This window comes from Meriones unguiculatus, chromosome 10 (assembly GCF_030254825.1).
Source record: "Meriones unguiculatus strain TT.TT164.6M chromosome 10, Bangor_MerUng_6.1, whole genome shotgun sequence".
Lineage (NCBI taxonomy): Eukaryota > Metazoa > Chordata > Mammalia > Rodentia > Muridae > Meriones > Meriones unguiculatus.
Genome location: NC_083358.1, coordinates 17,067,058 through 17,094,265, shown reverse-complemented (window position 1 = coordinate 17,094,265; position 27,208 = coordinate 17,067,058). Strand labels below are relative to the sequence as shown.

General features: G+C 49.7%; 2 protein-coding genes and 1 long non-coding RNA gene across 9 annotated transcripts in view; 2 read left to right on the top strand and 1 right to left on the bottom strand.

The window, feature by feature from the left end:
* The window catches only part of Cog4 (component of oligomeric golgi complex 4), a 34,930-nt gene extending 27,589 nt beyond the window's left edge, over positions 1-7,341 (top strand). The window contains exons 13-19 of one of the 2 annotated variants that reach the window (XM_021632536.2): positions 2,686-2,748; positions 3,982-4,098; positions 4,654-4,746; positions 5,684-5,767; positions 5,955-6,056; positions 6,472-6,600; positions 6,802-7,341. In XM_021632536.2, the coding sequence (XP_021488211.1) occupies positions 2,686-2,748; positions 3,982-4,098; positions 4,654-4,746; positions 5,684-5,767; positions 5,955-6,056; positions 6,472-6,600; positions 6,802-6,936 (723 nt within the window). In that variant the 3' untranslated portion in view covers positions 6,937-7,341. Of the gene's footprint in view, positions 1-2,685; positions 2,749-3,981; positions 4,099-4,262; positions 4,593-4,653; positions 4,747-5,683; positions 5,768-5,954; positions 6,057-6,471; positions 6,601-6,801 lie in introns of those variants that run through there. The other variant, XR_009594552.1, reaches the window with a different exon arrangement.
* Positions 7,342-7,594: 253 nt separating this feature from the next.
* Fcsk (fucose kinase) lies at positions 7,595-26,922 on the bottom strand. Of its 6 annotated transcripts, none has more exons than XM_060391972.1 (24): positions 26,831-26,922; positions 24,593-24,726; positions 24,121-24,272; positions 22,847-22,897; positions 20,461-20,586; positions 19,873-19,945; positions 19,276-19,373; positions 18,856-18,936; positions 18,209-18,328; positions 17,907-18,078; positions 16,977-17,089; positions 15,483-15,584; positions 15,197-15,367; positions 14,739-14,803; positions 14,017-14,387; positions 12,875-13,085; positions 12,555-12,721; positions 12,251-12,472; positions 11,765-11,908; positions 11,496-11,615; positions 9,170-9,351; positions 8,974-9,079; positions 8,368-8,591; positions 7,595-8,224 (listed from the first exon to the last, which is right to left on the bottom strand). In XM_060391972.1, the coding sequence occupies exons 2-24, from the start codon at positions 24,672-24,674 to the stop codon at positions 8,105-8,107; spliced, it is 3,273 nt and encodes a 1,090-aa protein (XP_060247955.1). In that variant the 5' UTR covers positions 24,675-24,726; positions 26,831-26,922; the 3' UTR covers positions 7,595-8,104. The 6 variants fall into 6 exon arrangements, with proteins under 6 accessions (XP_060247955.1, XP_060247956.1, XP_060247954.1 ...); XM_060391973.1 differs by having other exon boundaries at positions 24,593-24,701; positions 26,831-26,851; XM_060391971.1 differs by lacking the exon at positions 26,831-26,922 and adding an exon at positions 26,564-26,783.
* On the top strand, positions 8,966-10,597 carry LOC132656811 (uncharacterized). Its single transcript, XR_009594553.1, has 2 exons — positions 8,966-9,079; positions 9,170-10,597. It is a non-coding gene; the product is annotated as an uncharacterized LOC132656811 (long non-coding RNA).
* Positions 26,923-27,208: the final 286 nt, after the last annotated feature.

Genomic DNA, 27,208 nt, shown 5'->3' with positions numbered 1-27,208 from the left:
ATCTGCCTGCCTTTGCCTCCCAAGTGCTGGGGTTAAAGGTGTGGGCTACCGCTGCCAGGCTGGCAGTTTCACTGTTAGAAGACTCACGTGATGAAGCCACAAGAACGGTGGTGCTGGTTGTCTAGTTTTCCTGGTTCCAAACACTTAAGAGTCATCACTTCCACCACAAAGCCTATCTCTATGACATTTTGATTCGTTTGGCTGACACAATGAATTCCCCAACTCTACTGACATCCCATTTGCCATGAGCAGGGGATAAACCCAGTGAATTCATGTTTACAAGGATTCTCTGTCTAAGGGAAACTCTAAAAATCAATACGATTTGAGCCCAAATCCATTTTCCTCTCAGGACAATTATTCTTGGTGCCCTAAAGTGCCTGGGAAACACTTATGTTGTGACCTTTATCCTTCAGCTGCTGTAACACTGCAGTTGTTTCTCTGGAAACAATCAGTGTTAACAGAGCTGTGTTATGGCCTTAGTTTCCTTATCCAATCCCATTTGGATGGCCTAACCAGCACTGTGAGCAGTGTGATTCTCAGTATTGACTGCATGATGCCAATGAGAGAAGTACTGCAAAGACAACAGACTTCCCATCCCCTGTGGATCTGGGGTTCTCCTTTTACCCTAAAATCCTTTTAGGCTCCTTAGTCATGGCTTCTTCCTGCCGTGTTCTCCTGGGCCATGCCACCTACTAAATAGCCAGAGGCAGTGAGATTCTCCCAGATAACTTTAATTGCACCACCCGTAGCCTCTATACAGTATTCCCAGGCCATAGCTGTGTTTTCATGGCATTCATCTGCTCTAAAACATCCTGTCAGAAACTGGACATGGTGGCACACATCTGTTATTTCAGGAGGTAGAGGCAGAATCCAGAGTTTAAAGACCAGCTTCAGCTACATAGCCTCACCTAACGAATTCCACTGCTTTTCTAATCCAAAGTCCCAAAGTCTGCATTCCTCCAAACAAAAGCATCAGGCCTATCACAGCAATACCCCACTCCCCAGTACCAATTTCTGTTTTAGTTAGGGCCTTATTGCTCTGAAGAGACACAATGACCATGGCATCCCTTATAAAGGAAAACATTTAATTGGAACTGGCTTACAATTTCAGAGGCTTAGTTCATTATCATCATGGAAGAAAGCATGGCAGCATGCTGATAGACATGGTGCTGAAGAAGGAGCTGAAAGTTCTATATCTTGATCTGCAGGCAACAGAAGGAGATTGCCACACTGGGAGTAGCTTGAACATAGGAGACCTCAAAGCCCATCCCCACAGTGACACACTTCTACCACCAAGTCTACACTTCCTAATAGTGCCACTCCCTAAGGGCCAAGCATTCAAACACGAGTCTGTGGGGGCCACTCCTATTCACACCACCACACCTACGTACTGGAATTATATGTGAGCCCTACCGTATCTGGTTAATGCAGTGTGGGGAATCAAACCCAGGGCTTTATGTGTTCTCCATAAGCACTCTTCCAACTGAGCCATATCCCTTTACTGCTTTAAGATTTGCTTATTTGTGTGTGTGTGTGTGTATCTGTGTGAGATTAAATGCATATGAGAAAGGAGGGTGTGTATGCCTTTATTCAGAGTCCAGAAAAGGCTTTTGAAGCATTGAAGCTGTAGTTATTGGTGTTTGTGGGTGCTGGCATAAAAACTCCAATCCTCATGCTTGTGCAGTAAGCTCTCTTAACTACTGTTGGTGTCTCTCTAATCTGCATACCACTTTTATTTTTTAAGATTTATTTATTATTTATACAGTGTTCTGCCTGCATGTGTGCCTACAAGCCAGAAGGAGGCACCAGATCTTATTATAGATGGTTATGAGCCACCATGTGGTTGCTGGGAATTGAACTCAGGACCTTTGGAAGAGCAGACAGTGCTCTTAACCTCTGAGCCATCTCTCCAGCCCCTGTATAATGCTTTTTATTATTGATGTGTGTGTATGTGTGTGTGCCTACTCTCAGATACAACTTAGTCTGAAAGAAGAAGCCCTTAGCCTATAGTAGAGACTTAGGGTTCTAATTCCAACTCTAATGTTGTAGGCTTTCCATTTGGAATTTCTGTCCCCATACCTATTTGTTGTTTTGTTTGTTTGTTTGATTTTGTTTTTTGTCATAGTTTTTATCACTACCTGGCTTTATATTATACCTATCAGGGGTAGGAAGCTAGGCCAGGGCTGGATGCTAAGAATTCAGCCCAGGGTTTGCCCTTGCTACATAGACATTCTATCACTAAAGTATACTGCCTGCTGTAAGGGTGTGTATTTTGGGTGTTTTACTGTTTGCTTGTTTGTTTTTTCAGTATCTAGAACAGTTCCTGGCTCATCACAAGTACTGAGAATATGTTTGCAATCCTTACCAAGGCCTTTCACCTTAGAGCTTAGGGCTTAACACATGCCTGTTTGCCTGAGTTGTTCTTGGTCTGTAAGTAATACGGAGCCTGGGTACGTTGCTTCTAGTTGGTATGCTTTTACTGTTTTGGTATTGGGAACAGGAGAAAGCATGAGCCTTGCTCGCCGTTCTGAGCCAAGATCTGAGCCTCCTGCCTATGAACAGTGGGGCAGGCTTTCCTAAACTCAAGCTCATGCTTCTGTGAGCCACATGACATTTTGGATTTTATTGGCATGGACAGCAAGCCTAGTAAGCAGGAAGTGACATTATTTTTTTATCATCTTCCAGGTGACTCTGAATAATGTGGAAGTCTGCAGTGAAAACATCTCAACTCTGAAGAAGACTCTGGAGGTACAAAGGAGATTGTTTGTAGTTGTTAGTACATAGAGCCGCTCTTGTTGGAGAAAAGGCCCTCAACACCTGTTGTGCGGTGACTGAGCACTGTCTGACTCAGAGCCACACTTGTAGCTCCGTGGTGACTGGCAGCATAGCAGAGGATGTGTGCACTGCTGGGGAAGCTCCGGCCCAGAGCTGGAAGGTGCTTCAGCACACACGGCCGCAACCACGGCCAAGGCCTTGCATTCTGAGCCTGTCCTCTGTCCTACACAGTTAGATACAGGTCCCCTTCCTGCCCTGCTGGCGATTTATGGGTGTTCTCATGAAATACAGTCGAGTATGCAGTGTAAGAGTGCTTTTTTAAAAAGTGCTTTAGGGGCTGGAGACATGGCTCAGCAGTTAAATCACTTACTACTCTCCTAGAGGCCTGCCACTGCCTCCCCAGTGCTGGGATTAAAAGCATGCACCACCGCCATGCCCAGCTCAGATTTTTTAACTTACTTATTTATTGTTAGGTGTGCTCATGATAGAGAGACAAGACATGCATGCCACGGCACACGTATGGATATCAAAGGACAATTTTCTGGAGTCAGTTCTTTCCTTCCACCTTTTTGTGTTTCCTAGGGATTAAACACCAGACTTATTTAGCAAACACCTTTACCTGCTGATCTGTCTCACCAGCCCCATAACCCAAATATTTAGGCAGGAACAATGAAGTCAGAGGGAGTGTATCTCAGTGCCCACTGTGTACTAGGTTAGGCACTCTGTGTCATCTCACATGACTCATCCATCAGGGGAACAGGTCTCCATGTTCCTCCTTATTTTTCATTTTTGAGACAGGTCTCACTTGGTAGCCCTGGCTGACCTGAAACTCACAGAGATCCTCCTCTGTCTCTTGAGTGCTGGGATTACAGGTGTTCGGACTGTTCCCATTTTACAGAGGGTAACTGAAGCTTGGCAAGCAAATTGTTTGCCTAAGGTCATTTAAAAAGAGATGACTGAACCAGAACTTGACCCCAGAAATGTTGTGCCTTAAATGTGTGTGTTCTACCATTTCTGTTTCTTATTCTCTTCCTCTGACCCTGCTTCCACCATATTAGGAAGAGAGGGGAAAGCAAGTAAAGAGCACTAATGCAGAATCTTCTCAGAGAAGAGTAGCAAAGGACAATGGCTATCGGCATAGTGACCCTCTCTGACCTGCTCACATGATGGCGTAGGCACCGTTTCTAAAGCTGTATTCTCCCCTAGAGTGACTGCACCAAGCTGTTCAGTCAAGGCATTGGAGGGGAGCAGGCCCAGGCCAAGTTTGACAGCTGCCTTTCTGACCTAGCTGCCGTGTCCAGCAAATTCCGGGACCTCTTGCAGGTAAGCCCAAGTTCAAGCCACTACCGTGGCCTCTGTGAAGACTGTGCTGGCTTACCGTGGGCCTCGCTGTGGGTAGGGAGACGGGGACAGCAGGGGTGAGGCATGCCAGCCACTGAAGGCATGCACGTCCCTCAAGACCAAAAGCCTCACTATTCTTTTTTTAGCATGTGTCACATAAACAAGCCAGTGACTGGTCCTTTAGAATCTCTGCTTGGCCCCAAAGTGACAAGAGCCCTCAGAAAGATGTTCAGAAGAATTGAACCATGTGGCTCAATGATGCTTGACCTTAGCCACAGGTGCTGCCCCCCACCAGGCACTATGAAATGGCCTTTTGAGATTTACTAAAACAATCTCAGGACCTCATCTCTGGACCTGGACCTGCACAGATCTGCAAAGGGCACTTTCCTGGCTTTTATTATTATGATGTCGACTATGGTTCTTGAAGTGCCTGCAGGGACCCTCAGCTACAGGAGTCAAGAGGGGTGGAAGATAAGGTAAGAGGTCAAACATGTATCTGATGTGTCTCTACCTATGTATCTATGTGTCCTGGTGCAGGAAGGGCTGACAGAGCTCAACAGTTCAGCCGTCAAGCCGCAGGTGCAACCTTGGATCAACACTTTCCTCTCAGTCTCCCACGACATCGAGGAGGTCAGCCTGACCACAGCAGTCATCAAAGGCAGTGAATCATCTGAGCAGAATAGACCTTAAGTGCTGCCAGCCCACCTCCATCGCTGGAGGACTAGATTCCTCCCAGGAAACAGTTTGTTCATGCCATCAGAATGGCTCAGAGAGACATGTGAAGGGACCTGTGACTCATCTACGAAGGCACATTTTCCCCATGTATCATAGACCTAGGAGCCTTTTATTTATTTGTTTGTTTTGTTGTTGTTGTTGTTGCTGCTGTTGGTTTTTTTTTTTTTTGTTTTGTTTTGTTTTTTTGAGACAGTCTCACTATGTATTGCTGACCATCTCTGCCTGCCTCTGCACCCCAGGTGCAGAGCCATGTAAGAGCTTTATTCTCCCCGTCCAGCCTTGCCCCAGCATATAGACCATTGCTGTAGCCCAGAGCTGTTTGTTAGCTTGATGTGAGATACAGGAGCATTGCTGGCCAGCCTGGGACTTAAGCTGTTTTTCTGAGTTTGGTTAGGGGTTTTGTTTGTTTGAACAGGGATTTCTCTTTTTTTTTTTTTCCTTGAGACAGGATTTCTCTGTGTATCCCTGGCCTGGAATTCAGTGTTGACCAAGATGGCCCTGAATTCACAGAAATCCACCTGCCTCTCCCTCTTGAGTGCTGGGATTAAAGGTCGTGGGCACCACAACTGCCTGGGTAAATAGGAGATATTTTTTATTTTTGCTTTATCAGGCAAAGGTCTCATCTCACTGTGTAACTGAGGCTAACATCAAACTTAGGCACTTTTTCTTGGCTTCTGAGGTTACACATGCCCACTCAGGCTGATTTTAAAGTTAGAAGCTGCAGGGAGAAAGAACTTCATAGATCATTTACTTAAAGAGCAGAGGAGGGATGAAGTGAGTGGTACTTCTTAGAAAGAGGCCTTTGGCAACTCCCATGTGCTTCTTACAATAGGAAGAATTCAACGACTATGAGGCCAATGACCCTTGGGTACAGCAGTTCATCCTCAACCTGGAACAGCAAATGGCAGAGTTCAAGGTGAGAGTCTGTGGAAATACCCATTCTGCCCTCACCAACCTCCTGTGGCTGCCACTCTTCTATAGACTCCCTACCGAGTGGCAGCCTATGGAGATACTGCCTCTTCATGGAACTGTCTCACTGGAAGACTCAGTATTAAAGGCAGAGGGGCTAGATGGTACTCCTACTGATAACAAGCTTTGTGCAGGCCAGCCTGTCCCCAGTCATCTATGACAGCCTGACGGGCCTCATGACCAGCCTTGTTGCTGTTGAACTGGAAAAAGTGGTTCTGAAATCCACCTTCAACAGGGTAAGTTCAAAGGAGCATGGGTCCACAGCTCTGCCCTATTCTATTAAGTCAGATCCTCTCTGCCATCAGCACACTCTGCTTATCTAGGCCCAGTTCTGTCTGGCTTTGAGGCACTAGAACAGATTGGAACCATAGACTCAGCTGGTCTTGTCTCCTAGTTTGGGGTTTTTTTTTTAACATGTATTTATTTGGTGGAGAGCACATACCACAGTATGTATGTGGACAACTTGTGAATATCCTGGTTCTCCGTAATAGGTTCTGGGAATCAAAAGACTGTTGGGGTTGGTGGCAAGCATCTCTTTCTGCTTAGCCATCTCCTCAGTCTTTGCCTCCCAGCTCTAAGGGCCACTGGATTCTAGTTCTCTTTCATCACAGGGTCAGGCCAGAGACAAGGTTCATGTTCATTCTCCTGTAGCTAGGCGGTCTGCAGTTTGACAAGGAACTGAGGTCACTCATTGCTTACCTTACCACCGTGACAACCTGGACCATCCGAGACAAGTTCGCCCGGCTCTCCCAGATGGCTACAATCCTCAACCTAGAGCGGGTATGGGACTCCCTCAGCCTAGCCCAGAAAAGTGTCTGGAAAGAGTCCATACATTTGGAACCTTGACACCCTCATTTGCTAACAGTGCAGTTGTACAAGGCACCCCCACCTTCCTACATGACCCTGCCTTGTCTTAGTAAAACCCAGGAGCGTCTCTCAGAATGGGCTTGCCTATGCTGACCAGTTTACTCCTTCCCACAGGTGACTGAGATACTTGATTACTGGGGCGCCAACTCTGGCCCTTTGACGTGGCGCCTCACCCCTGCTGAAGTGCGACAGGTGCTGGCTCTGCGCACAGACTTCCGCGGTGAGGACATCAAGAGGCTGCGCCTGTAGCTGCCATTTTGTGCCATGTGGCCCACCAGACTTCAGGACCTGTTTTCTAAGTAACTACAGCCAAAGAGCTATGCAAGGCTTTCTGGCTTGGGTAAGCCAGAGGTCCAGACTATACCACTGCACAACAACCAGGAAGCAAGGAGTGGACCCACTCCAAAGTTCTGCCCAGTAGCAGTTAAGGCTGGAGGCAAAGGGAGAGGTACTGTAGGACAGTCTTTCCCAACACGGAGAGATGGAAGACTAAGCAGGCAGCATATGACCCAGCCAGCCTTCCTATGAGTGGTCATTCTCTCATCCTCACACTACAGCAGGCATGACGTCCCTGATGGCATACAGAGCTTGGAGGGACCTGAAGACCTAAAGGCAAGGCTATGATGTTCACAAATAAACATCAGAATAAAGATACTGCTTGGAGATGTGCCTTTGTGTTGGGTCCGGGAAGGGCTAGCTGCTTGGACAAGTCCATTCCACTAGTGGCCCTAAAACCTGAAGACAAATCCTCTGACATCCAGTCACATGACAGCAGGAGCCCTCATCCAGTCCTGGTCTTCAACCCTCTCTTGGACTGTCAGCCTCAGGAGCTGGATTGATCCAGGGGCAGCTTCCCACAGTGTCAGAAGTGGGAATTACTCCCAGCAAAAACAAAGAGTTCTGAAGATGACCTTGAAAATTAGAATTTATTCCAAGAATGCCAGTGTTGAGAACCCACTGCCACCATGTTCCCCTAGCATTGTTTGTAGTGTTGCTGGAAAAGGCTCAAGTTAAAAGTCAAAAACTTGCTGTAAACTGTACTGGTTCACTGCCACAGACCTGGGAAAGGACCTCTGCTCTTTACTGCCCCAGCACTCTAGAAGGCTGAGGATCAAAGATGAATATGGGAATGCCCTAAAAGGATATCATCAGGGTTGGTCTGATTGTCATTTTTCCAGGGCCCTGGTAGGCCTCTACTGGGCCATGGAATTCGTTAAGTCCACGTGAGGCACTGGTACTAAGACGTTTCTTAATCCAAATGTAGTAGATGCTGTCTTAGCCACTGCCTGCCATGAAGTACAGTCCTGTTTGCAAACACTGCCTCTTCTGCACAAGTCTTGCTTCCTTATCAGCGGACTTTAAGAGGTAGGTGAGAATAGCAAACTGAGCTCCACTGAAGGGAAATGCAGCTGTAGCTCTAGGTGTTGCCTGCTTCGGAGGGCCCAGCTCCACAAAGATGAGTGTCACGTCCTAGAAGCTGCAGACTCAGGCCCTGAGTGTCTACTTCCACCAAGTGGACACTGTAGTTGCCGAGGCCCTGGATGGAACAGAGGGTGTTGAGAGAGAACTCCCAGGCCTTCTGGAGGCTGGACTGATACAGGGCCAGAAAGACCATGATTTGGTAGGCTATAGTGGGGTATTTCAGTCCACCCAAGTTCCAACCCTGAGAGCAGCACATACCTCAGCCTTGGCCAGCACAGCTTCTACAGCCTCTTTCTGCCGCGGTTCCTTGGTCAGTAGATAGAGAAAGCCCCCACCGCCTGCCCCTGCCAGGCTTTGGCCATATGCATAAGGAGCCAGGACATTCATCATTCGCTTCACAGCCAGTGGCTCACAGCCTGGAGCCATAAGCTTCTTCTGTTCCCAATATGAGGTCAGGTACTGGCCCAGCAGAGGCAAGTTTCCTGGGGTTGAGGTAAAGGGGATGGTTTATAAGTTGTGCAAAGGGAAAGGAGTATCAAAAGGCATGTCTTCACCAGTCTTAGAGCCAATTGCACAGGCTTGAGGACTAGTAAATACAAAGCAACTAGCACGGGGGCCAACCCAGTCAGTATTCTGTAGCCTCACCCTTGGGGAGTTGTGCAGCTCCCGCTTCCCTGAAACTTAAGCGGAGCAAACCTCTTCTTCCTATTTTCTGGTAAATGCAGTCAGAGGGCCTTTCCCATGAGAGAAGTTTTATGCTGAGATAGGGCTTCCACAAGGAGAAAGCAAGGTCCCCAGGGGCCTAATATGTGGGGCGGTGTTATGCCTCTAAGAAAAGATTTACTTCTGGACAGGTAAACTCACCCTGACGGAAAGCTTCAGCACACTTCTCGGTCTGTCGCACCAGTCTGCGAGCATTCTGCACCACAGCAGGCAACCGAGCATACCAGTTCCTCAGCACATCCTGCAGGTGGGGCACGGAAGAGGCAATGAGAAATTGGGCCCAGCCAAGGCCAGCCAAGAAACTCCCTTCCTTAGAAGGGGTTGGGCTCACCTGCAGCAGATTCCGTGCCAGTCGAGTCTTGCCAGTATACACCAGGAGCAGGTGGTCATTGATCTTCTGGACAAACCCCTCAGGCACAGTGATTTCCTCCACCTCCACCTTTAGAGGTAGCTGGGCCCGGGAGCGTCCCACCTTGATGCCAGGCACTAGGCCACTCACTTGGTCCTGCCAGCCACCTCCTATGAGCCCAAAGTCCTGTCACTTTTGGAGCCTATATGGCCCAACCTTGCCCAGCCTCGTTTCGTTGCCTTGAACCTCTACTGGAATCAGAATGGGAAGACAGCTTGTCCCAACTCCGGCTGAGACTAGTTAGCCATGATAGCAAGCCAATCCCGGAAGGGGAAAGGGGCTGCAGTCAAGACCTAAGTTTGTCGCAGATCTGACACAATCAGAGTCAATATAAGACACATCAGAAAATATACTTCCACATAATCTGTCAGTGCCTCAACAATCTGTCTTCTAAGAATGTTTGAAAATAAGTTCACGGAGGCAAAAAAGATGGCTGCAATTAAAAATGCTTATTGCTCTTACAGAAGACCAGAATTTGGTTTTCAGCACCCACATCTGGCAGCAAACAACCACCTGTAACTCCAGCACAAGTGGATTAAATAGCTTCTGGCCTCTGTAGACACCACATGTACACATACCCACAGAAAGATACATGTAACACAAAGATATCTTTGTTTGTTTTGTTTTCAAGACAGAGTTTCTCTGTGTAAGGGAGCCCTGGCTGTCCTGGACTTGCTTTGTACAGAGATCCACCTGCCTCCCCAGTGCTGGAATTAAAGGCATGGGCCACCACACCCAGCTAAAGATGTTTAAGAAGAGGGGGAGACAGCTCTCCAGAGTAAGTTCTAGCACAGCCAGGGCTACATTGTATATGTGTAGGTATGTGCACATGAATGCAGTACCCAAAGATGTATCAGATCCCTTGATGCTGGAGCTACAGGTGGCTGTGAGCTAGGAACTCTCTGGCCCCTCCACCACCTAGAACTAATTGGCTACACTGGCTGGCCAGTGAGTCCCCGGGGAATCCTTGTGCCCACCTCCCAGTACAGGGATTATAAGCATGTGCTTTCATGCCTAGATTTCTGCACTGGTCCTGGGGATCTAAGGTCAGGTCCTCATGTTTGCACAGCAAACACTTTACCCACAAGCTAGCTCTCTAACATGTAGTCCCTCGGTATTTAAGAATCTAAAGTATGGAATGCAGATGGTAAGCCAGAGCCAGGAAGCGTCAAGAATTTGACTATACCCTGCTTCAGAACACTCAGTGCAAGTGCAAATGATACATTCACACCAGGCTACTGATGAGTGTCTCTGTCCCTTACATCCCATGTCTTTTAAGACTAGGAAACATGTTTCTGCTTGTTTTATCCCCAAGCCTCAATAGAGCAGACTATCAATAAATGTCAGTTGAGCAAATGAACGTGAATGGCATGTCTCAAAAGGAAACTGAAAGCTGCCATGTCTAACTTTTGCTAATGACTGCCTATTGTGGGTGTGAGTCAGTACAAAGAAGGATTGGAGAAGACCCCATGATATCCATATATCTTTGAGCCAGTTTCCTTCAAATTATACCAGAGATGAGCCCCCTGGGTGAGCAGAACAGTCTAGGATCTAGAACCAGGCAAATGCTCAGCTTCCAAGTGCCATATGGCCAGGAGGAGGTCTGTGCCAAGAACATCTCAGAGTGTGGCATTAGCTGGGTTCTCAATGTTCCACGGTGGGGCACAAATGTTCATAGCCCAAGAGCATGACAAGTTGCCAGAAAGGCAGGTCCACCCCCCATTCCAAACCCACATCTGCATCAGGTTCTGAAGGACAGCCTGGAGCGGGTACCATCTGACCACAGGTACTCAGTAACAAAAGAAAGGCGTGATTGTGGCTGGAGAGAGGGCTCAGCAGTTAAGAGCATTTGCTTTCAGAGTACCAGTTGAGTTTCCACCACCCCTACGATGACTCATTTCCATCTGCTAACGCCAGCTCCAAGGACTCCAGCACCCCCTTCTGCCTTCCAGGGGCCCCCAGACAAGGTACACTTACATACACGTGGGCAAACACTCATACACATAAATCGAAAGGAGAAATAGCTTCCAGCCCTCAAGGAGTAATTCATGGGATGTTAGCCCCTCTGAGATAAAGCATTGCAAGTTGAGAAGCATCAGAAATCAAAGTGTTAGGAAACTATGACCATTTAAAAAAAAAAAAACAAAACAAAAAACAAACAAACAAAAAAAAACAGTTATCTGGCTACTGGTAAATCTAGGGAAGCACACGGTCTATGGAAAATGTCTGTCCACCACCCTGGGCCACTCTGTACCTGTGGTGAGCACCTGCTCTAGGTGCAGCACTGCGTGGATCAGGGCCTCTGTGCCCACTGCCTGGCCCGCAGCCCGCTGCAACGCAGCCAGGGCAGCCCCTGCCAGGATGCTGCTGGTACCTGCAGAACACAGAGGAAGGCACCAGTCATGAGCCACTCTGCCCAGTCCCACCCCACTCTTCCTGCTTCGCAGAGGCCAGGGACCAGGACCACAAGCAAGACTGAAGAGCTGAGAAAAAAGGTGACAGCAGGGCACCAGGCTTACTCACCGAGACCGGAGCCATGCGGCAGCTCCGACCAGGTGTGCAGCTCAAAGCCACCACTGAAGGAGCGCAACAACTGCTCGCGCAGAGGGGCCTTTGAGTGGACGTGCACAATCCCCGCACAGACAAAGGCTGCCTTCAGCAAGGCCCCTGCGGGGTGAGCACAAAGGAGGGAATTACACTCCTAGGCCACCACTTGGCCCACCACCGTGCCTTTCCCAGCCCAAGATGGAGCTTCTCTGGTAGGACAGTGCAGGCCCATCCTCAAACCACAAAAAAAGGCATCTAGGCTCTCTACCACAGGCAGATGTGTAACTTCTTTGTTTGTGCCAGTCTGTACCTAAGAAAGGAGACAGGGCTCCTCAAACATACTGGCTATCCCTAAGGGGCTCAATAGTCTGCAGGCCTCTGTGGACAGATCTCCAAGTTCTGGCCCCATCTCAGCTGGCTGTGGCTGCCATCCCTCCTTGACGATGCCTTACTTGTCCTGACCTGGGGCGTGAGGCTGGCAGTAATCTTGCAGGTCATCCAGGCTCTGGCACACTATCTTCAGGGTCATCTCATCCTGTCGAGGCCCCACTGCCAGCCACAGCTCAGGCTCCAGGATGCGGCGCGCCTTGGCCCCGATGGGCCGGTGGCCGTCCACCCGCACAGCCAGGCCCAACACTGCTCCCCCAAGCTCATAGGCAATGGGTGGCGTGTCACTCCAGCCCCCTATAGCAGTTGAACAGAGTGGTCACAGAGCCTGCTGGCCTGGCTCTGAGGAGGTTCCCAATACCTCACCCAACAAACTCACCAGAGAAATCTACACGGGCTGGACACTCGGTCACCACCCACTGCCCGGGTGCTGGGAGCGCCACTGGCTGGGTGGAGACAAAGTGCCGAGCAGTCATCACAGCCTGGCGGATCAGGATCTGCTCAGCCCCCTCATAATGGCGGGCAGCTCGTACCAGCAAGGCGGGCCTGACAGGAGGGTAGACAGATGGTCACATGGAGCCCCACACCGGGGCTAGACTGCTTGTCATGGTCAATCTGAATGTCCTCTCTGAACTTCCACTATCAGGAGATCCTTCCCTAGATGGCTTCTCAGTGGGTTCTAATTTGATTAACACCCACCTGGTCAGCCACTTTTCTCTTTCCTGGGCGAGTGCCTCTACACCCTTCATCAGGTCTCCGCACTCCAAGTATGAGAAAGGCTGAATCCACTCAGGGTTGGCAGCTGGCCCACTGCGCAAGCCTCCTCGGCCCTCTGCCATGCAGCCCAGTACATCTGCCACACAAGCCAGAGCTCGGGCTGCCGTCCCAGGGTCTTCTGCCCTAGCTGCAACTGGAGAGAGAGACAGAGAGAGAGAGAGAGAGAGAGAGAGAGAGAGAGAGAGAGAGAGAAAGAAAGAAAGAAAGAAAGAAAGAAAAGAGAGAGTTCAGGATTGGGTCAGTGAGATAGTGAGATGGCTTGGGATAAGTCTACTTGCTGCCAAACCTAACATCCCGAATGCAATCCCTGGCAGCCACATGGTAAAAGGAGAAAGCAGGCTGTCCTCTAATCCTACATGCACACATACGTCCACACGTGCACATGCACATGCGCAAATAGTGGGGGGGGTTGTTTTGTTGTTGTTTTTTCAAGACAGGGTTTCTCTCTGTAGCCCTGGCTATCCTAGAACTTGCTCTGTAGACTAGGCAGGCTGGCCTCAAACTCAGAGAGATCTGTCTGCCTCTGCCTCCAGAGTGCTGGGATTAAAGGCACGCACCATCACAGCCCTGCTTAAACTCTTAAAAAAAAAAGGGTTCAGAAAGAATGCAGAGGTGAAACCACCTGGGTTCAAGTCTCAACTTGTTGTATGGCTATGGGTGAGTGACTTAAATTAAGGCATAATTCCAATCTTCTCAGGGCCACTAATGAGTCACTTTCTATGAGGCTAAGGCTCTGAGCCACCAGGCCATATGGCCCATCTATGTTGTGGGAGTGCTGCCTGTATGCCAGGTCCCTGCTGGAGCTTTGCACCCCCATCCCGGCACTCGGTACAGAACACACAGCCCTGTAGATTCTGTAAGGACCCAGAGGCTTAGCAACTGGGCTTCTACCTCCCACTGAAAGCCTTGCTAACAAGGATGAAGTTTCCTAGAAAACAAAACTCCAGTGTCTCTTCCATTTTAGAATCACGTGGCTCCCTACTCCTTTCAACTGATGGCCCAGATAGCAGGCAAGGCAAGAGACCATAGTCTAGCTCCTTAGTATTGACACCCAGCACACTCACCCTTGTCCAGTGTGGCCAGCAGGGGCCCAGAGCAACCCTCACCAACAGCAGCCCGGATCAGTGGACGCAAGCAGAGGTCCTGCCGGGCCTCAAGCACATGCCGCGCCTTCTGCAAGGCCTGGCAGAAGAACAGATCTCGACGGGAGGCCAGTGTGGCAGCCCGGTCCAGGCAAGGCTGCAGCTGCTCCCAGGACAGGCGCCATGAGGCTCGCCAGGCCCTCAGGGCCTCACCTCTGTCCCCCTGGGGATGCAGCATCCACAGCACGTCCTGGGGGCCCAGGGCCCTCTCGGGGTGGAGCACAGGGAAAAGGCGGGCATTGAGAAGGCATCGATCTGAGGGGGCGGTGTCTGGGTCCCATAGGTCCCAGTCTCTGGGGTGCAGAGAAATGCATTATTAGGAAGAAAGCTAAGGCTCCTGCCTCCTTCCCAAGCCCTGGCCCGTATGTCAACTCATGGGGATGGGACCTACTCCTCGATGGGCCTTGTCAACTTGCCTAAGATGCTGAAGAGAAAAAATCCCAACGTCTAGACTGACACTACTGCCAGGGATTTAGAGCTGCATGGGGGAGAGCACTGAAGAGAATCCAGCTATTCGAAATTATACCAGCCCTGTCAGGGCAGTACGAGGACTGGACAGGGCTGCTCAGGGACGAGCTTCAAAGAAGGACCCACACTGGCTGCCTCGGCCCGCCGAGGCCTGCTGAAGCAGCTGGCTTACTTACCGAATGCCTGTCTTCTTGAAGAACTCATTCCAGGACATGTTGAGATACATGCCTGGCCCCTGTCTCTGGGGGAAGAGGAAGAAGCAGTCAGGAATGCAGGGGTCTTTGAAAAGGGACTAGGGGACACCAGGCCAGAGGCTGGGGAACAGATGCTCCAAAGGGGACTGGAAAAGAGAGAGACACAGGAACACTTTAACACTTCCACCTACATGCCTAGGATTTAGAGCAGAATCCTGAGTGCTGCTCCTGATGGGGGCCATTACTGAGACCCAAGGCAAGCTACCGCCTCTAAACCTTAGTCACCAGCCTTTAACATGGGATAAAGTTCTCTTAGGTCTATTGAGAAATCTGGCCATACCCCCTCCCCAGTCTACCCCTCGGAGACCCCTGTGATAGAACAGAGCCAGACCCCTGAGGGATCCCCGAAGTCTGAAGATGGAGACAAAGCGGATGCCTACTTCCCAGCTGTCCAGACGGCCAGCAAGAGTAAATGCTCGGCTTGGGGAGCCATGCAGACGCACGTGGTGTCCCTGCAGGATGACGTCATAGAGCTCCAGGCCATGAAGCGACTCGGAGTGGGCTGTGTCCAGGCCGCTCACAAAGCAGCCAGCACCGATATGAATGGGCCCCTGAGGAGAACGGGGCAGGCATCTTGAGGTGGGGAGCAGGTGCACGGGACGTCCAAACAAATGCCGAGCAATGGCACCCCATCTGCTTCCCCCTGCCCCTGCTGTCAGGGCTCACCCTCAGGTGGCAGTGCTGCAGGACACTCCGAGGCCCCAGCTGTACGGGACCCTCCAGCAGGCAGCTGACCACGGAGCACGTGGCCTCCAACAGCTGTGGCTCCTGTAAGCCAGGGAAGAAGATCAAGAAAGCTGAAGGCCAGAGGCCGGAGGCTCCCCTAATTCTTGCCTGGAAACAAATATCCGGCTGGAAAGTATAGAGACCCACCCCACTCTAGTAACTTCAACCAGCCAGACCTGCTCAACCCCTCCACACTTGTCCTGGCCCAAGCCAAAGAATTTTCCCATCCAGCGCTCCTGCCCTAAGAGCCTCCTCTAACTCCATCTGTCCAGCCCCGCCCCCATCACAGCACTGACCCAGACCCAAGTGTGTCTATCTCCTCAGGGACCCCACAGAAACTCTTCCCTGGCCACTCCCTGGCTTAGCTTTTCTAGCCCCTAGGATAGCTGAGTGTGGTGGCCAAGCTTTTGATCCCAGAGGCAGAGGCAGGAGGATCTCTGTGAGCTTAAGGTCACAGAGGATACACAGAGAAACATTGTCTCAAGAAAGTAAAACAACAAACAAATTCAAAGTCTGACCACTGGATTGCCCAGGGGTGGCGGCATGTGTTGCCAAGCCTGATGACCGGAGCTTGATCCCTGAGACTCAAATAGGAAGGAACTGACCCTTGCCCTCTGACTTCCACATGTGTGCTAACGCATGTGCACATGCACACACACACAAATAAACAAAATGTAAGGGCTGGAGAAATAGCTCAGTGATTAAGAGCACTGTCTGCTCTTTCAAAGGACCTGGGTTCAATTCCGAGCACCCACTTGGCAGCTCATAACTATCTATAACTCCTGTTCCAGGGGACCCGACACTCTTACACATGCAGACAAAACACCAATGTATGTAAAAAAAATTAAATACAATAAATAAACAAAATGTAAAAAATTAAGTCTTGCCGGACTTGGTGCACGCCCCAGCTCTTTGGAGGCAGAGGCAGGCAGATCACTGTGAGTTCAAGGCCAGCATGGTCTATAAGTCTATAAAGCAAGTCCAGGACAGCCAAGGCTACACTGAAAAACCCTGTCTCAAAAAAAAAAAAAAAAAAAACCACACACACAAAAACAAAAACAAGCAAAAAGTCTTAATTTCAAAATTCCTCATCTAGGCAATGGTGGTGCTCTGGAGACAGAGGCAGTCCGATCTCTGAGTTCAAGACCAGCTTGGTCTGTATCCCGTTCCAGGACAGCCAAGGCTACAAAATCCCTGTGGCGCATGGGGAGGGTTCAAGGTCATCTTTGAGACATATCAAGTTTGAGGTCAGCCTGAGTCACATGAGACCCTGTCTCAATAATAATAATAATAATAATAATTAACTAAAATAGAGGTAACACCTTAACTGATAAACTGTTTCAAGCACAGGGTATTTTTTTTTTCTCTACAGCCCACCTCTCACTTGACCTCAAGTACCCAGCAGGCACCCATTAAGGGGAAGGCAGGTCTCACCTCCACCTGGGAGTGGACGATCTGGGCCACAGCAACCCCAGGCATTGTGAGGCTGTGCAGGAACTCAGTGGCATCAGCAGTCAAATAGCTGTAGCCGCCATCAGGGACATACACTGCAAAGACAGAAGTATGGATCCCAAGGCCTTGAGAGATGGCTCAGTTGTTGAGAGCACAAACTGTTCTTACACGGAACTGAAGGTTGGTTCCCAGCATCCATATCAGGCAGCTCACAACCACCTGGAACTCCAGCTGCAAGGGGGTCCAACACCCTCTTCTGGCCTCTTAGGGCACCCATACCCACATGTACATAAAACAGGCAGACACACAAATATACACATTTTTTTTTAATTACAAAATAAATCTTAGCCAGGTGTGGTGGTGCACACCTGTAATCCCAGCACTCGGGAAGCAGAGGCAGGTAGATCTCTGTGAGTTTGAGGAGCGCCTGGTCTACTAAGTGAGTCCAGGAGAGCCAAGGCTACACAGAGAAATCCTAACTCAGAAAACAAAACAACAAAAAAATAAATAAAAATAAATAAACCACTTAAAAAAAAAAAAAAAAAAAGCACTGACCACAACCTTGTGCCTACCACAGCTCCAGCACAAGGTCAGGTGGTTGAGTGTCCAGTGGTGCTGCCAGCAGACATCCTCACTAGACACTAGAAAGGCGGGCGTTGGGGTGAGGTACTTGGGCCAATGACAAGGCTGAGGTTCTGAGCATATGTAACCTGTCCCAGGCCCACAGCTAGCAAGCAAGACACACTGGGAAAGGAGCCAAAGAGACAAGAGGAAGACAGGAAATGGAAGTATTTTGGCAGGAAAGCTATGGATGGGGAGAGTGTAACTGGCCAGTCTATGAGCTAGCCTTTCTAGTCCACAGCGCAGGGGGCAGCTTTCTCTCTCCCCTTCAAGGCAATAAGAAATACCCACCCATAGTGAGGGGCTGATCCCGAAGCTCCCTCCACAGCTGCGCCCGGGCTCCCTTCAGGTAACCGGCTACGTCCATGTCACCTTGCCCCAGCTCCGGGGGCCGCCCAGCCAGGAAGCTCTCCCTGCTCACGTTCCGAGCCATGCAGAGCAGGATGTCGAAAAACAGAGACAGCTGGGTGAGGGCGAGAAGCAGAGCTATGGGCATCTGCAGAGATGCTGACTCAGAAAGGAGAAGAGGCTGGCCTGAGGTCACACGGCATGTCACCCTGAGCCAGGAGACCCAGTTGCCTTCCCTTAGTCACCTTCACAGGCTGGGCTCCCGAGTCCAAGCCCATATAGGTACAGGCATCCAGGGGCGGGCTCACGTGGGTGGCCAGCAGGTGCTCAGCAGTTTCCACAGAGAAGAAGACAACTCCAGAGACCTGGAGGGGACCCACAAGGCTCAAGTGGGGAGAGCCTAGTGTCAAGCTCAGGCGTGAACTGAGGATGGCACATCTAGACCATCTAGACGTGCCAAACAAGGTGAGGTTCTAAAGAAGGCATGGACTTTCTAGGCCACCCCAGGTCCCAAATCCCAGGTTTGGGCAGCTCCTACCAAAATGCCTTCAAGAACCCCCTTAACTATCAGGTCTCTTGCCAAACCCAATCCCCACCCTTCCCCAACACCCCTACCCACACCCATCCACGCTGCTTCTAGTCTCCTTCTACTGCATTCCTTAACCTGCTCACATCTGGCGGCTTTCTAGCACAGGGAAGACCCTCAACTTCCACATGCTCCATAGACTTGGGCCCCATCCACTCTCCTGAATGTCTCTTTAGCTTCTGGTTCAAGCTTGGCCTGGAATCATCTAAAAAGAGTGGGGCTCTTCCCCATAAAGAAAGGGAAATTACCCCTCTCCTATCCCCCCAAATCCCCAAGATGCCTCACCCCAAGCTCAGGGAATCATACCAGTGGTACCAGGCCATCGGGCCCGACACACTGTTGTAGCTCCGCCTTCGTTCCCTGGTAGTAAATGTCCAAAACAAAGCCCTGTAGGGAGGGGTGGAACAGAATTAGGGGCAGGAGCAAGAGAGGACCAGAAAGTGGGTACGGCTGTGAGGGTCAGCACATGATCTCCAAGTGAGAAGATGCAAGTTTGGCAGGTACCAGTGTATCTGTGAGAACAGAAGCACCTTTTCAAGGCTGAGGGCCGCTTTAATTGTCGTCACAGCCTTGGCACCTGAGCACATATCCAGGCAAGCAAGCGTCATCGGTGGGATACCATAAAACAGAACTCAGACTCGAGACCACAAGACTCCAGGCCAGAGCACGGGACTGGAAAAGCGCCCCTGTCGCAGGGCAGCTCAGCTGGTCGGGAGTAATTAATACCTGCGAGTCAGTGAGGTAGACACCATGGTTCAGAGCATAGGCCAGACTCCCAGGAAAGGCGATCACTCTGGTTCCCCGGAAGCCATCCCAACGGATTCCTAGGAGGTGGCACAGTCAGGGTGGCAAGATAGGGAGACGCAGATATGAGGAAACAAGAGCCCAGAGCTGGGGCATCTGGGTAACTCCAAAAGGGCAATATAAGTTTCCAAGGCCAAGCGGGAAAACTTAAATGGCAAACCCTTTCTCCCCTAAAGTTCTTCCACAAAGCACTGTGAGCCAAAAGGTGGGCAGTTCTGACCATTCCGATCTGTCCCCTGCCCCGCATAGTGTGTAAGTTGGTCTAGAACTCACTAGAGCTTGAACTTGCTGCAACTTTCCTACCCAAACCCTGCCCCCCGCCCCAAGTTCTAGAATTATTGGCATGAGACACTACAATCAGCTACCCAGTCTTCGGAGGGGCAGACGGAGGCCCAACAAGAGCAATGGTCTGGCCTATGCTTCCTTTAGAAATAGGCTGCTGGAGCGGGATGGGCTACGGAGGAAGAGCCAGCCGTAGGTGTTGAGAGGGGAGATGATCCCAGGCCACCCCATGCTCACCAGGGTTTGGAGGAACAGACAGAAGCATGTCGGTACTGCAGACCCACACACCGGGTGGGGAACCTGGACCCAGCTGCAGGAGATGAGGTGGGATGTGGGAAGAGAGAAAAGAGTGCCCCACGCCTTTCTCCGCCCTTTCATCCCCCGTTAGCTTGCGCTGTGTGCTCTTCACCCCTGGGTTGGCTTGTTCTGTTGCCCTTCTAGACACTTAGTCTGCTGCTGAAGTATTAGGGCTTCTTCTCAGGTGCCATGATGTCAATGTTGACCCCCTTCCCACTCAGCTTTCTGCCATGCTTATTTGTTTTGTTTGTTTGTTTGGGGTTTTTGTTATGTTTTTTTTTTTTTTTTTTTTTTTTTTGAGACAGAGTCTCACAGTGTAGAGGTAGAACTAAGAAATACAACTGACTCTGCTCCTAAGAGCTGAGATTAAAGGCACACATCACCACACCTGGCCCCAAAACTAACTGCTTGAAGTTTTAGCCATGCTCACGGCAGATCATTCTTTCTGGGGTTCCCCATTTGAGCCAGAGGGACCCTCTCTGGTGGCTCATCTGAGGTGGCCCAGTCCGGTCGACTACCTGGCCTTACCCGGTGGGTCATGATATCCAACAGGCAGTCCAGGTTGCAAACCAAGGCCTCCACGGGGGCCTGTGGGTTCTCCACGGGGAGGCAAGTGAAGGCCCTGCCACAGTCGTCAAAGGGGAAATCTCGGCCCTAGGTGGGGGGAAGGAGAACCTCATGAGAAGCGGTCTGTGCTGCAGGGAAGCTGCAACCTCCGCTGTACGAGGGCATCAGGCATTAGGAGGCGGAGGCGGTTAAAAAAAACCGCCATAGTGATGGCTCTTCTTTGAATTTTTACAATTAACATGATTACTGTGCAAAATCAGAAAACGTGTATCTCCAAAAGGAAAAAAAAAACATCACTGGGAATGCCAAGCACTGCCCTCATCTTGAGGTATATCCTACCGAATTTCCATTTATATTTCTGTTGCAAGCCTTGAGTGTGTGCACATATGTGCCACAAGGCAGGTAATGGAGGTCAAAGAAAAGGATCTGGTCTCTGCTTCTACCACGGGGTCTTGAGGCTCAAAGTTAGGTTTGGCAGAAGGTGCCCTCGCCTCTGAGCCATCTCACTCGCCTTTCTCTCATACTTTCTCTAAGTCTTGTTTTTTTTAATATACACAAGCTGATCAGGCATGATGGCACACACCGTCAATCCCAGCACTTGAGAGGCAGAGACGGGTGGATCTCTGTGAGTCTGAGGCCAGCCTGGTCTACATAACGAGTTGCAGGCCAGCCAGGGTGACACAGTAAAGACCCTGTCTCAAAATAAATAAATAATGAACAAATAATAATAAAAAGTAAATAAAAGCTTAAAAGCTTAAAGCTCAATAAACTAGAGATGTGACACGGTTGGCAGTCGCTTGCCCAGCATACACGAAGCCCTAGGTGTAAACCCCGGCATCATATAAACTGGGGAGGGTGACACAAGCCTGTAATCCCAGCCCTGGGGAAGTCTGTTGGAGCAAGCCAAGGCAACATGAGGCCCTTCTTATCTATATGTGCATCAAGTCAAGTACATGCAGGTGCCTGCAGAGGCCAAAAGAGGGCATGGAATCCTCTGGAACCGGAACTCTAGGTGGTGGTGAGCTGCCCAGCGTGCATGCTGTGTACTGAACCTAGATTTCCGCAAGGGCAGCAAGCACTCTTAACCGCCAAGCCATCTCTCCAACCCACGAGGTCCTGTCTTTAAACATGTAATAACAGGGTCTGGGCCAGCAAGACGGCTCAGTAGGTGAGGGCACGCGCCTAAAAGCTGACTTAGATCCCTAACACCCACATGGCAGAAGGAAAGAACTGACTCCAAAGGTTTCCCTCTGACCTCCACCTGTGTGTACACACATACACATATACATACAGAATAAAAAAATAAAAGCTTTAGACATGTAATAATAATCTCAAAAAGAAAGCTTATGCTGAAAAGGCAGAAACAGGGTTGGAGAGATGGCTCAGTGGTTAAGAGTACTTGCTGTTCTTACAAAGGACTCAGGTTCATTCCTAGCACCCACACACTGGTGCCAACACACTGGCCCACACCTCCTGTAACTCTAGTTCTTACAGGACCCTGATGCCCTCTTCTACCCTCTTCTGGCCTCTGTGAGTGCTGCATGCACATAATGTACATGCAGACAAGCAGGAACACATACATACACATACATAAAATAAACAAGGAAAGGCAGAAGTAACAGCAGAAAGACTTACACACAGTCCAGAATGTTTAAAACTGGAAAAACTTAAGATTGGCAACTATAGCAGTAACAATACTATGGCTATTTGCAAAATATTACCGCTGGGGGTACCTGGACAAACAGAAAATCTCTCTCTATTATTTCTTACATGCGGATTTTTATCTTTATGAAAACTCCTGTTAGGAGTTTTCCACCTGTTAGGAACTAGTTTCTCAGGATTGAATCCAGGTTGTCAGGCTTGGCACTGGGACTCTTTGCTCATTGAGCCATCTTGTCAGCCCCCATGGACCTTTTTCTTTCTTTTTTTTTATTAGTGTGTGTGTGTGTGTGTGTGTGTGTGTGTGTGTATGTGTGTTTTGCATGCACGTGTCTGCTGTTGCATAGGTCCTTCTCTGCTCCTGGGGATTACATGCATACAAAGCCATACCCAGCTTTTGCATGGATGTTGGGGATTTGAACTCAGATCTTCGCATTGACACAGTAAATGCTCTTAGGCCCTGAGCTTTCTCTCCATCTCCAGATGGACCTTTTAATTTGCCTAAAATACATACCTAACCAGCTCCCAATTTCCAGATGTTTCATTTCTTCATTTCATTCAGATCCCTCTGGATTTGCTCAATGAGCACCTTGCACACACACAATGGCAGAGTACCCCTAAATCCCATCCAGTCGACAGAACCAAGATTCTGCCCCTCTGCACAGCCCACACCCTGAATTCCACTTACCATGTGCAAGATGAGGATCCGAGCCGAGTGCAGGACATCAGATGTGACCACCTGTCAAGAGAAGGAGTGCCCTATTGACAGAGTCCTTGGGTGATGGCACCTAGAGAACAACACCCTCTTGCCCAGGGAAGGACTCCAACACAAGTACCAAAGGGAAAAAAGGCAAGAGCAAGACCAATGAGGATGCCAGGCATGGTGGCACATGCCTTTAATCCCAGTGCTTGAGAGACAAAGGAAGGCAGATCTGTGAGTTCATAGCAGGCCTGGTCTACATAGTGAGATCCAGGACAGCCAGGGCTACACAGAGAGACACTGTCTCAATGAATGAACAAACGAATGAATGGATAGATAGATGGATGGATGGATGATTAAATGATAATTTGAAAAAAGACAATGAACACGGGCAAGGGACAGCCTGCCAAGCAGCCATCCACTTGGACCACCTCCTTGACTTGACTTATTTGAAGGGGAGGCAACAGGCAGCAATTGGAGTCCGGATGAGCTGGGGGCTGCCAGCTCCAATAGCAACTACAGTGCTCCCGTTCCTTGCCAACTCCTCCTCCACGGCTGGAGCGTGGGTGTGGCTAGGACCACCCTCCTCCCCCATGCCTCTGTGCTCAGCAGGCAAGGCTACCAAGTAAAACAGCCAGCAGACACAGCCTATGAGAAACACTGACCCACAGCCGGTCAAGGCAGCCCACAGGCCTTATGGGAATGAAAGTACAAACTGGCAAGACCTATGACCTTTTGTTTGTTTCGTTTTGTTTTAGAGACAAGGTCTCACTATGTAGCCCTTGCTGGCACGAACTCAGACTTCCTACACTGGCCTTGAACTCAGAGATCCACCTGCCTCTGCCTCCCAAGCACTGGGATCACAGGTGTGTGCCACCTGGGCCCAGCAAGATCTTTGAACTTCTCCAAGAAAAGCCAGAGAGTACCCTATTAAATACAGAGATACTGCCTCCAAACTTCTGGAGACAGGGTTTTATTTTACTACATAGCCCAGGTTGGCCTTGAGTTTGTGTCAATCCTCCTGCCTCAGCCTTCTGAGTGTTACCATGTCTGGCTTCTGGTTCCTTCTTTCCAAAAACACTCCAAAGACCGGCTTTGCTTTTGCCCTTACGTGGATGGCATGGCAGAGATGAGCCTAAAAATCTGAACAGACTGAAAACGAAAATCCAAATGCTGAACAAAGCAGAAAAGGTTTACGTCACAGAAACTACGGAGTTTCAACAGGAACAGGGGTCAGGGGGCGGCAGCTCAGAAGCACTCACGGTGAAGCCAGCTCGGGCACTCAGGTGTTCAGCAGCCACCAGCAGCGCATTGAGGGTGGCTCCTCCACTGCCCACTCGAGTCTGGGGATCCTCCACAGCCAGCAACATCGTTCCTGCAGGGATCTGCTCCCGCTTCTGCCGTACTTCCAGCTCTGTGACCAAAAGAAATGCTGGGACACACACAAGTCGCCACCAGCCTGGCCCAGCCCGAAGGACCTGAACGAGCCTATTAATGGTCATTTGACTTAGCTTTTCGCAGAGCAGGTAGTTAAATCCTAAAGTCTGTTACCTTCAACTTAAAAATAAGAAAACTAAAGGCCAATGATACGACACGTTTATCAAGTCACAAGACTAGAAAGAGTGTTTCAACCCGGGTCTGCCAGGCTCCCGGTGCAGCAGGGGTCTGGTGCAGGTAAGGGAGAGGGTTGGAGAGTTCTAGTTTAAGGGAAAGGTGGGAGGGCCTGTCACCTACCTCTCTGATAGACCTGGACACTGTCCTTGTACTGGCATGTCAGGATGATGACTGTCCAATCAACGCCCTTTGGCTGCTCCATTCTGACCAAAATAGAGGGGCTTGCTTCCTGAAGCAGCAACGTATAAGTATTTCTGAAGGACATACAGTTTTATGAATTTTAACAAAGTATAGATTCTTTTTAAATGTTATTATGTGTCTAAGTGTTTCACCTGCACGTATGTACTGTACCACATCAGTGCAGTGCCTGGTGCCCTCAGAGGTCAGGGGAGGGTATTATTTCCTCTGAGACTGGAGTTACAGACTGGAGCCATGTGTGTGTACGAAATCAAACTAATGTCCTCTGCAAGAGTAACAAGTGTTCTTAACCACTGAGCCATCTCTCCGGCCCCTCCTTATCAGTGACTTTGTTCACTGGACCTTTAAAATGAAAAGCATGACTTTAAATGTCCCTCTCTCCCAAAACAGTATGTGGGGCCCGACAGCGGCTGAGTGGGCGACAGCACTTCCCAGCATGTCAAGGAAGTCAGAGAATTTTAACCCAGCCCTGTTTAGGAGGGAATGAGGCTCTGAAATAATCTCCGGGTCAAAGGCCCTAGTCCTAGTTAGCTTTAATTGTCAACTTGATAGAACATAGTCACCTGGGAAGAAAGAACCTCAAGTAAAGAGCTGCTTCCATCAGATTCCCTTGGGCATGTCTTTGGGAGACTGTTTTGAATGCTGACTGATGTGGGAGGCCCTATGCTGCTGTGTGTGGCCCCATCCTTAGGCAGGTGAACCTGGGTCATATAGGAAAGCCAGCAGAGCCAGCAGGAAAGCAAGCCAGCCAGCAGCATTTCCATGCATTCCTCCACTGTTCCTGACCTGGAAGTATGAGACAAAAAAACCCTCCCTTTCCTCCCCAGATTGCCTTTGGTAGAGTTTTATCACAGGAAGAGCAAAGCAGGCTTAGACAACCATGAACAATAAGAGGGAAAAAAATCAGAGAAAGACTCAAGAGATCAAGCAAGGCTCAGGAGTCTTCCCAGCCAGATCAGCCAAGAGAGTAACTGATACTTGGGGAGTGTTCTCAGGCACCATGCCAAAGCCACCCAGGGGCGGCTCAAAGGAGCCACACACCAGCCTTAATAGTTGATCTTATCACACCATACAGATAAAGAAACCTGGGCTTAAAGAGTAAGCAGGCTGCCTAAGGTCATACAGCTAGCTACAAGCAGCTGGGTGTGTCCCCGTGTTTGTGTTCTCAGCCACAGTGAGGAACAGTCCTGAAGCTGGACGTGTCACACGTGGAATTTGCACAGTGATCTTAGAATAGAGAAAATTATTGCAACAACTTTATTAGCCCAATCCAAGTTGGAATTTTTTGTTGAGTTTTGTTTCGTTTTTTAAGAGCCTAATGGAGCCACACTGGCCTTTAATTCACTATATAGCCAAGCATGGCCTCAAACTTCTGATCCTCCTGCCTCCACCATAAATAAAGGCTTGCACCAACTGAACTAGGTTTTTTGCTTGTTTGGTTGGTTTTCGGGGTTTTGTTTGCTTTCCGGTGCTAGAAATCCTCAGCAAGATTATAGGCTAGTGATCATATCCAGGGACACACACTCATGCGCACACACACTCCAAGTACATAGTTTCGAGACAGGCTCTCACTTATGTAGCCCTGGCTGGCCTCAAACTTTCCATCCGCCTGCCTCCACTTCCCAATACTACATTTACAGGCCTGGGCCACTATACCAGCTCATATATGCTCACTGAAGAAACACAGAACAAGCAGGAACTTTGCACATTTCGGCATTTTTAAAACTTTAAAAGTTAAATGTGGGTACGTGAGTGTGTGTCAGTGTGTCTGTGTGTGAGAGAGAGGCCCAGGAAGACTCTAATTTGCGGCTTTCTGAAGAACAGGAGGCAAAAAGAAGTTGGATGGAAGTAAAACGAGGCCGTAAACAATATGTTCATAAAATGTGTACCTACTGGTTAAACTGAGGCAGAAAAACGACTTAAATCAAAATCGGAACAGCACAGGCATCCAGAACTCCACTGGCTCAAGGGAACGTCCCTCTGTGCGCCTTGCGCCCCCAAGTCGCGGGGCTCTCTCTGCAAAACCCGGTCACGAGAAAGCTACAGGGCAAGGCTTCGCTGCTGCTAGCTAGCGCTGGGGGCGAGGGCAGAGATCTAGCTGGTCCGCAGGAAAGCGCACAAAACTAGAAAGGGACCGGAGAACCCCGCGGACCCACTTACCTGAGTCCGCTGGACGCTCCCAGAGTCGGCTCATTAACGCGGCTGCGCGTCCCGCGCGGTGCACTCTGGGAAATGGAGTTCTTTTCGCCAGAGTTGCCAGAGCCTTGCTGAAGTGAGAAACTTCTCAAACTAACAGGGAGCGCTCCACCAACTCCCAGAACTACAAGCCCCAGAGAGAACAGGGCGGCTTAAAGGCACAGACCCGTTTTTTTTTGTTTGTTTGTTTGTTTTGGTTTTTTTGTTTTTGTTTTTGTTTTGTTTTGTTTTGTGACTTGGGGAACAAGGTTTCTCTGTGTAACCCTGGCTGTCCTGAAGCTCCCTCTTTAGCTCCGCCTGCCTCTGCCTCCCAAGTGTTGGGATTAACGGTGTGCACCACCA

Bases quoted from the DNA above. Each gene is read 5' to 3' on its own strand.
- Fcsk (XM_060391972.1), bottom strand. From the start codon at position 24,674: ATGGAGCAGCCAAAGGGCGTTGATTGGACAGTCATCATCCTGACATGC. The intron at 14,804-15,196 runs GTAGGCATCCGC...CTCTTCCCCCAG, and splicing joins GCCGTCTGGACAGCTGGGAA to AGACAGGGGCCAGGCATGTA. The intron at 14,388-14,738 runs GTAAGTAAGCCA...TCTGCACCCCAG, and splicing joins TTCAAGAAGACAGGCATTCG to AGACTGGGACCTATGGGACC.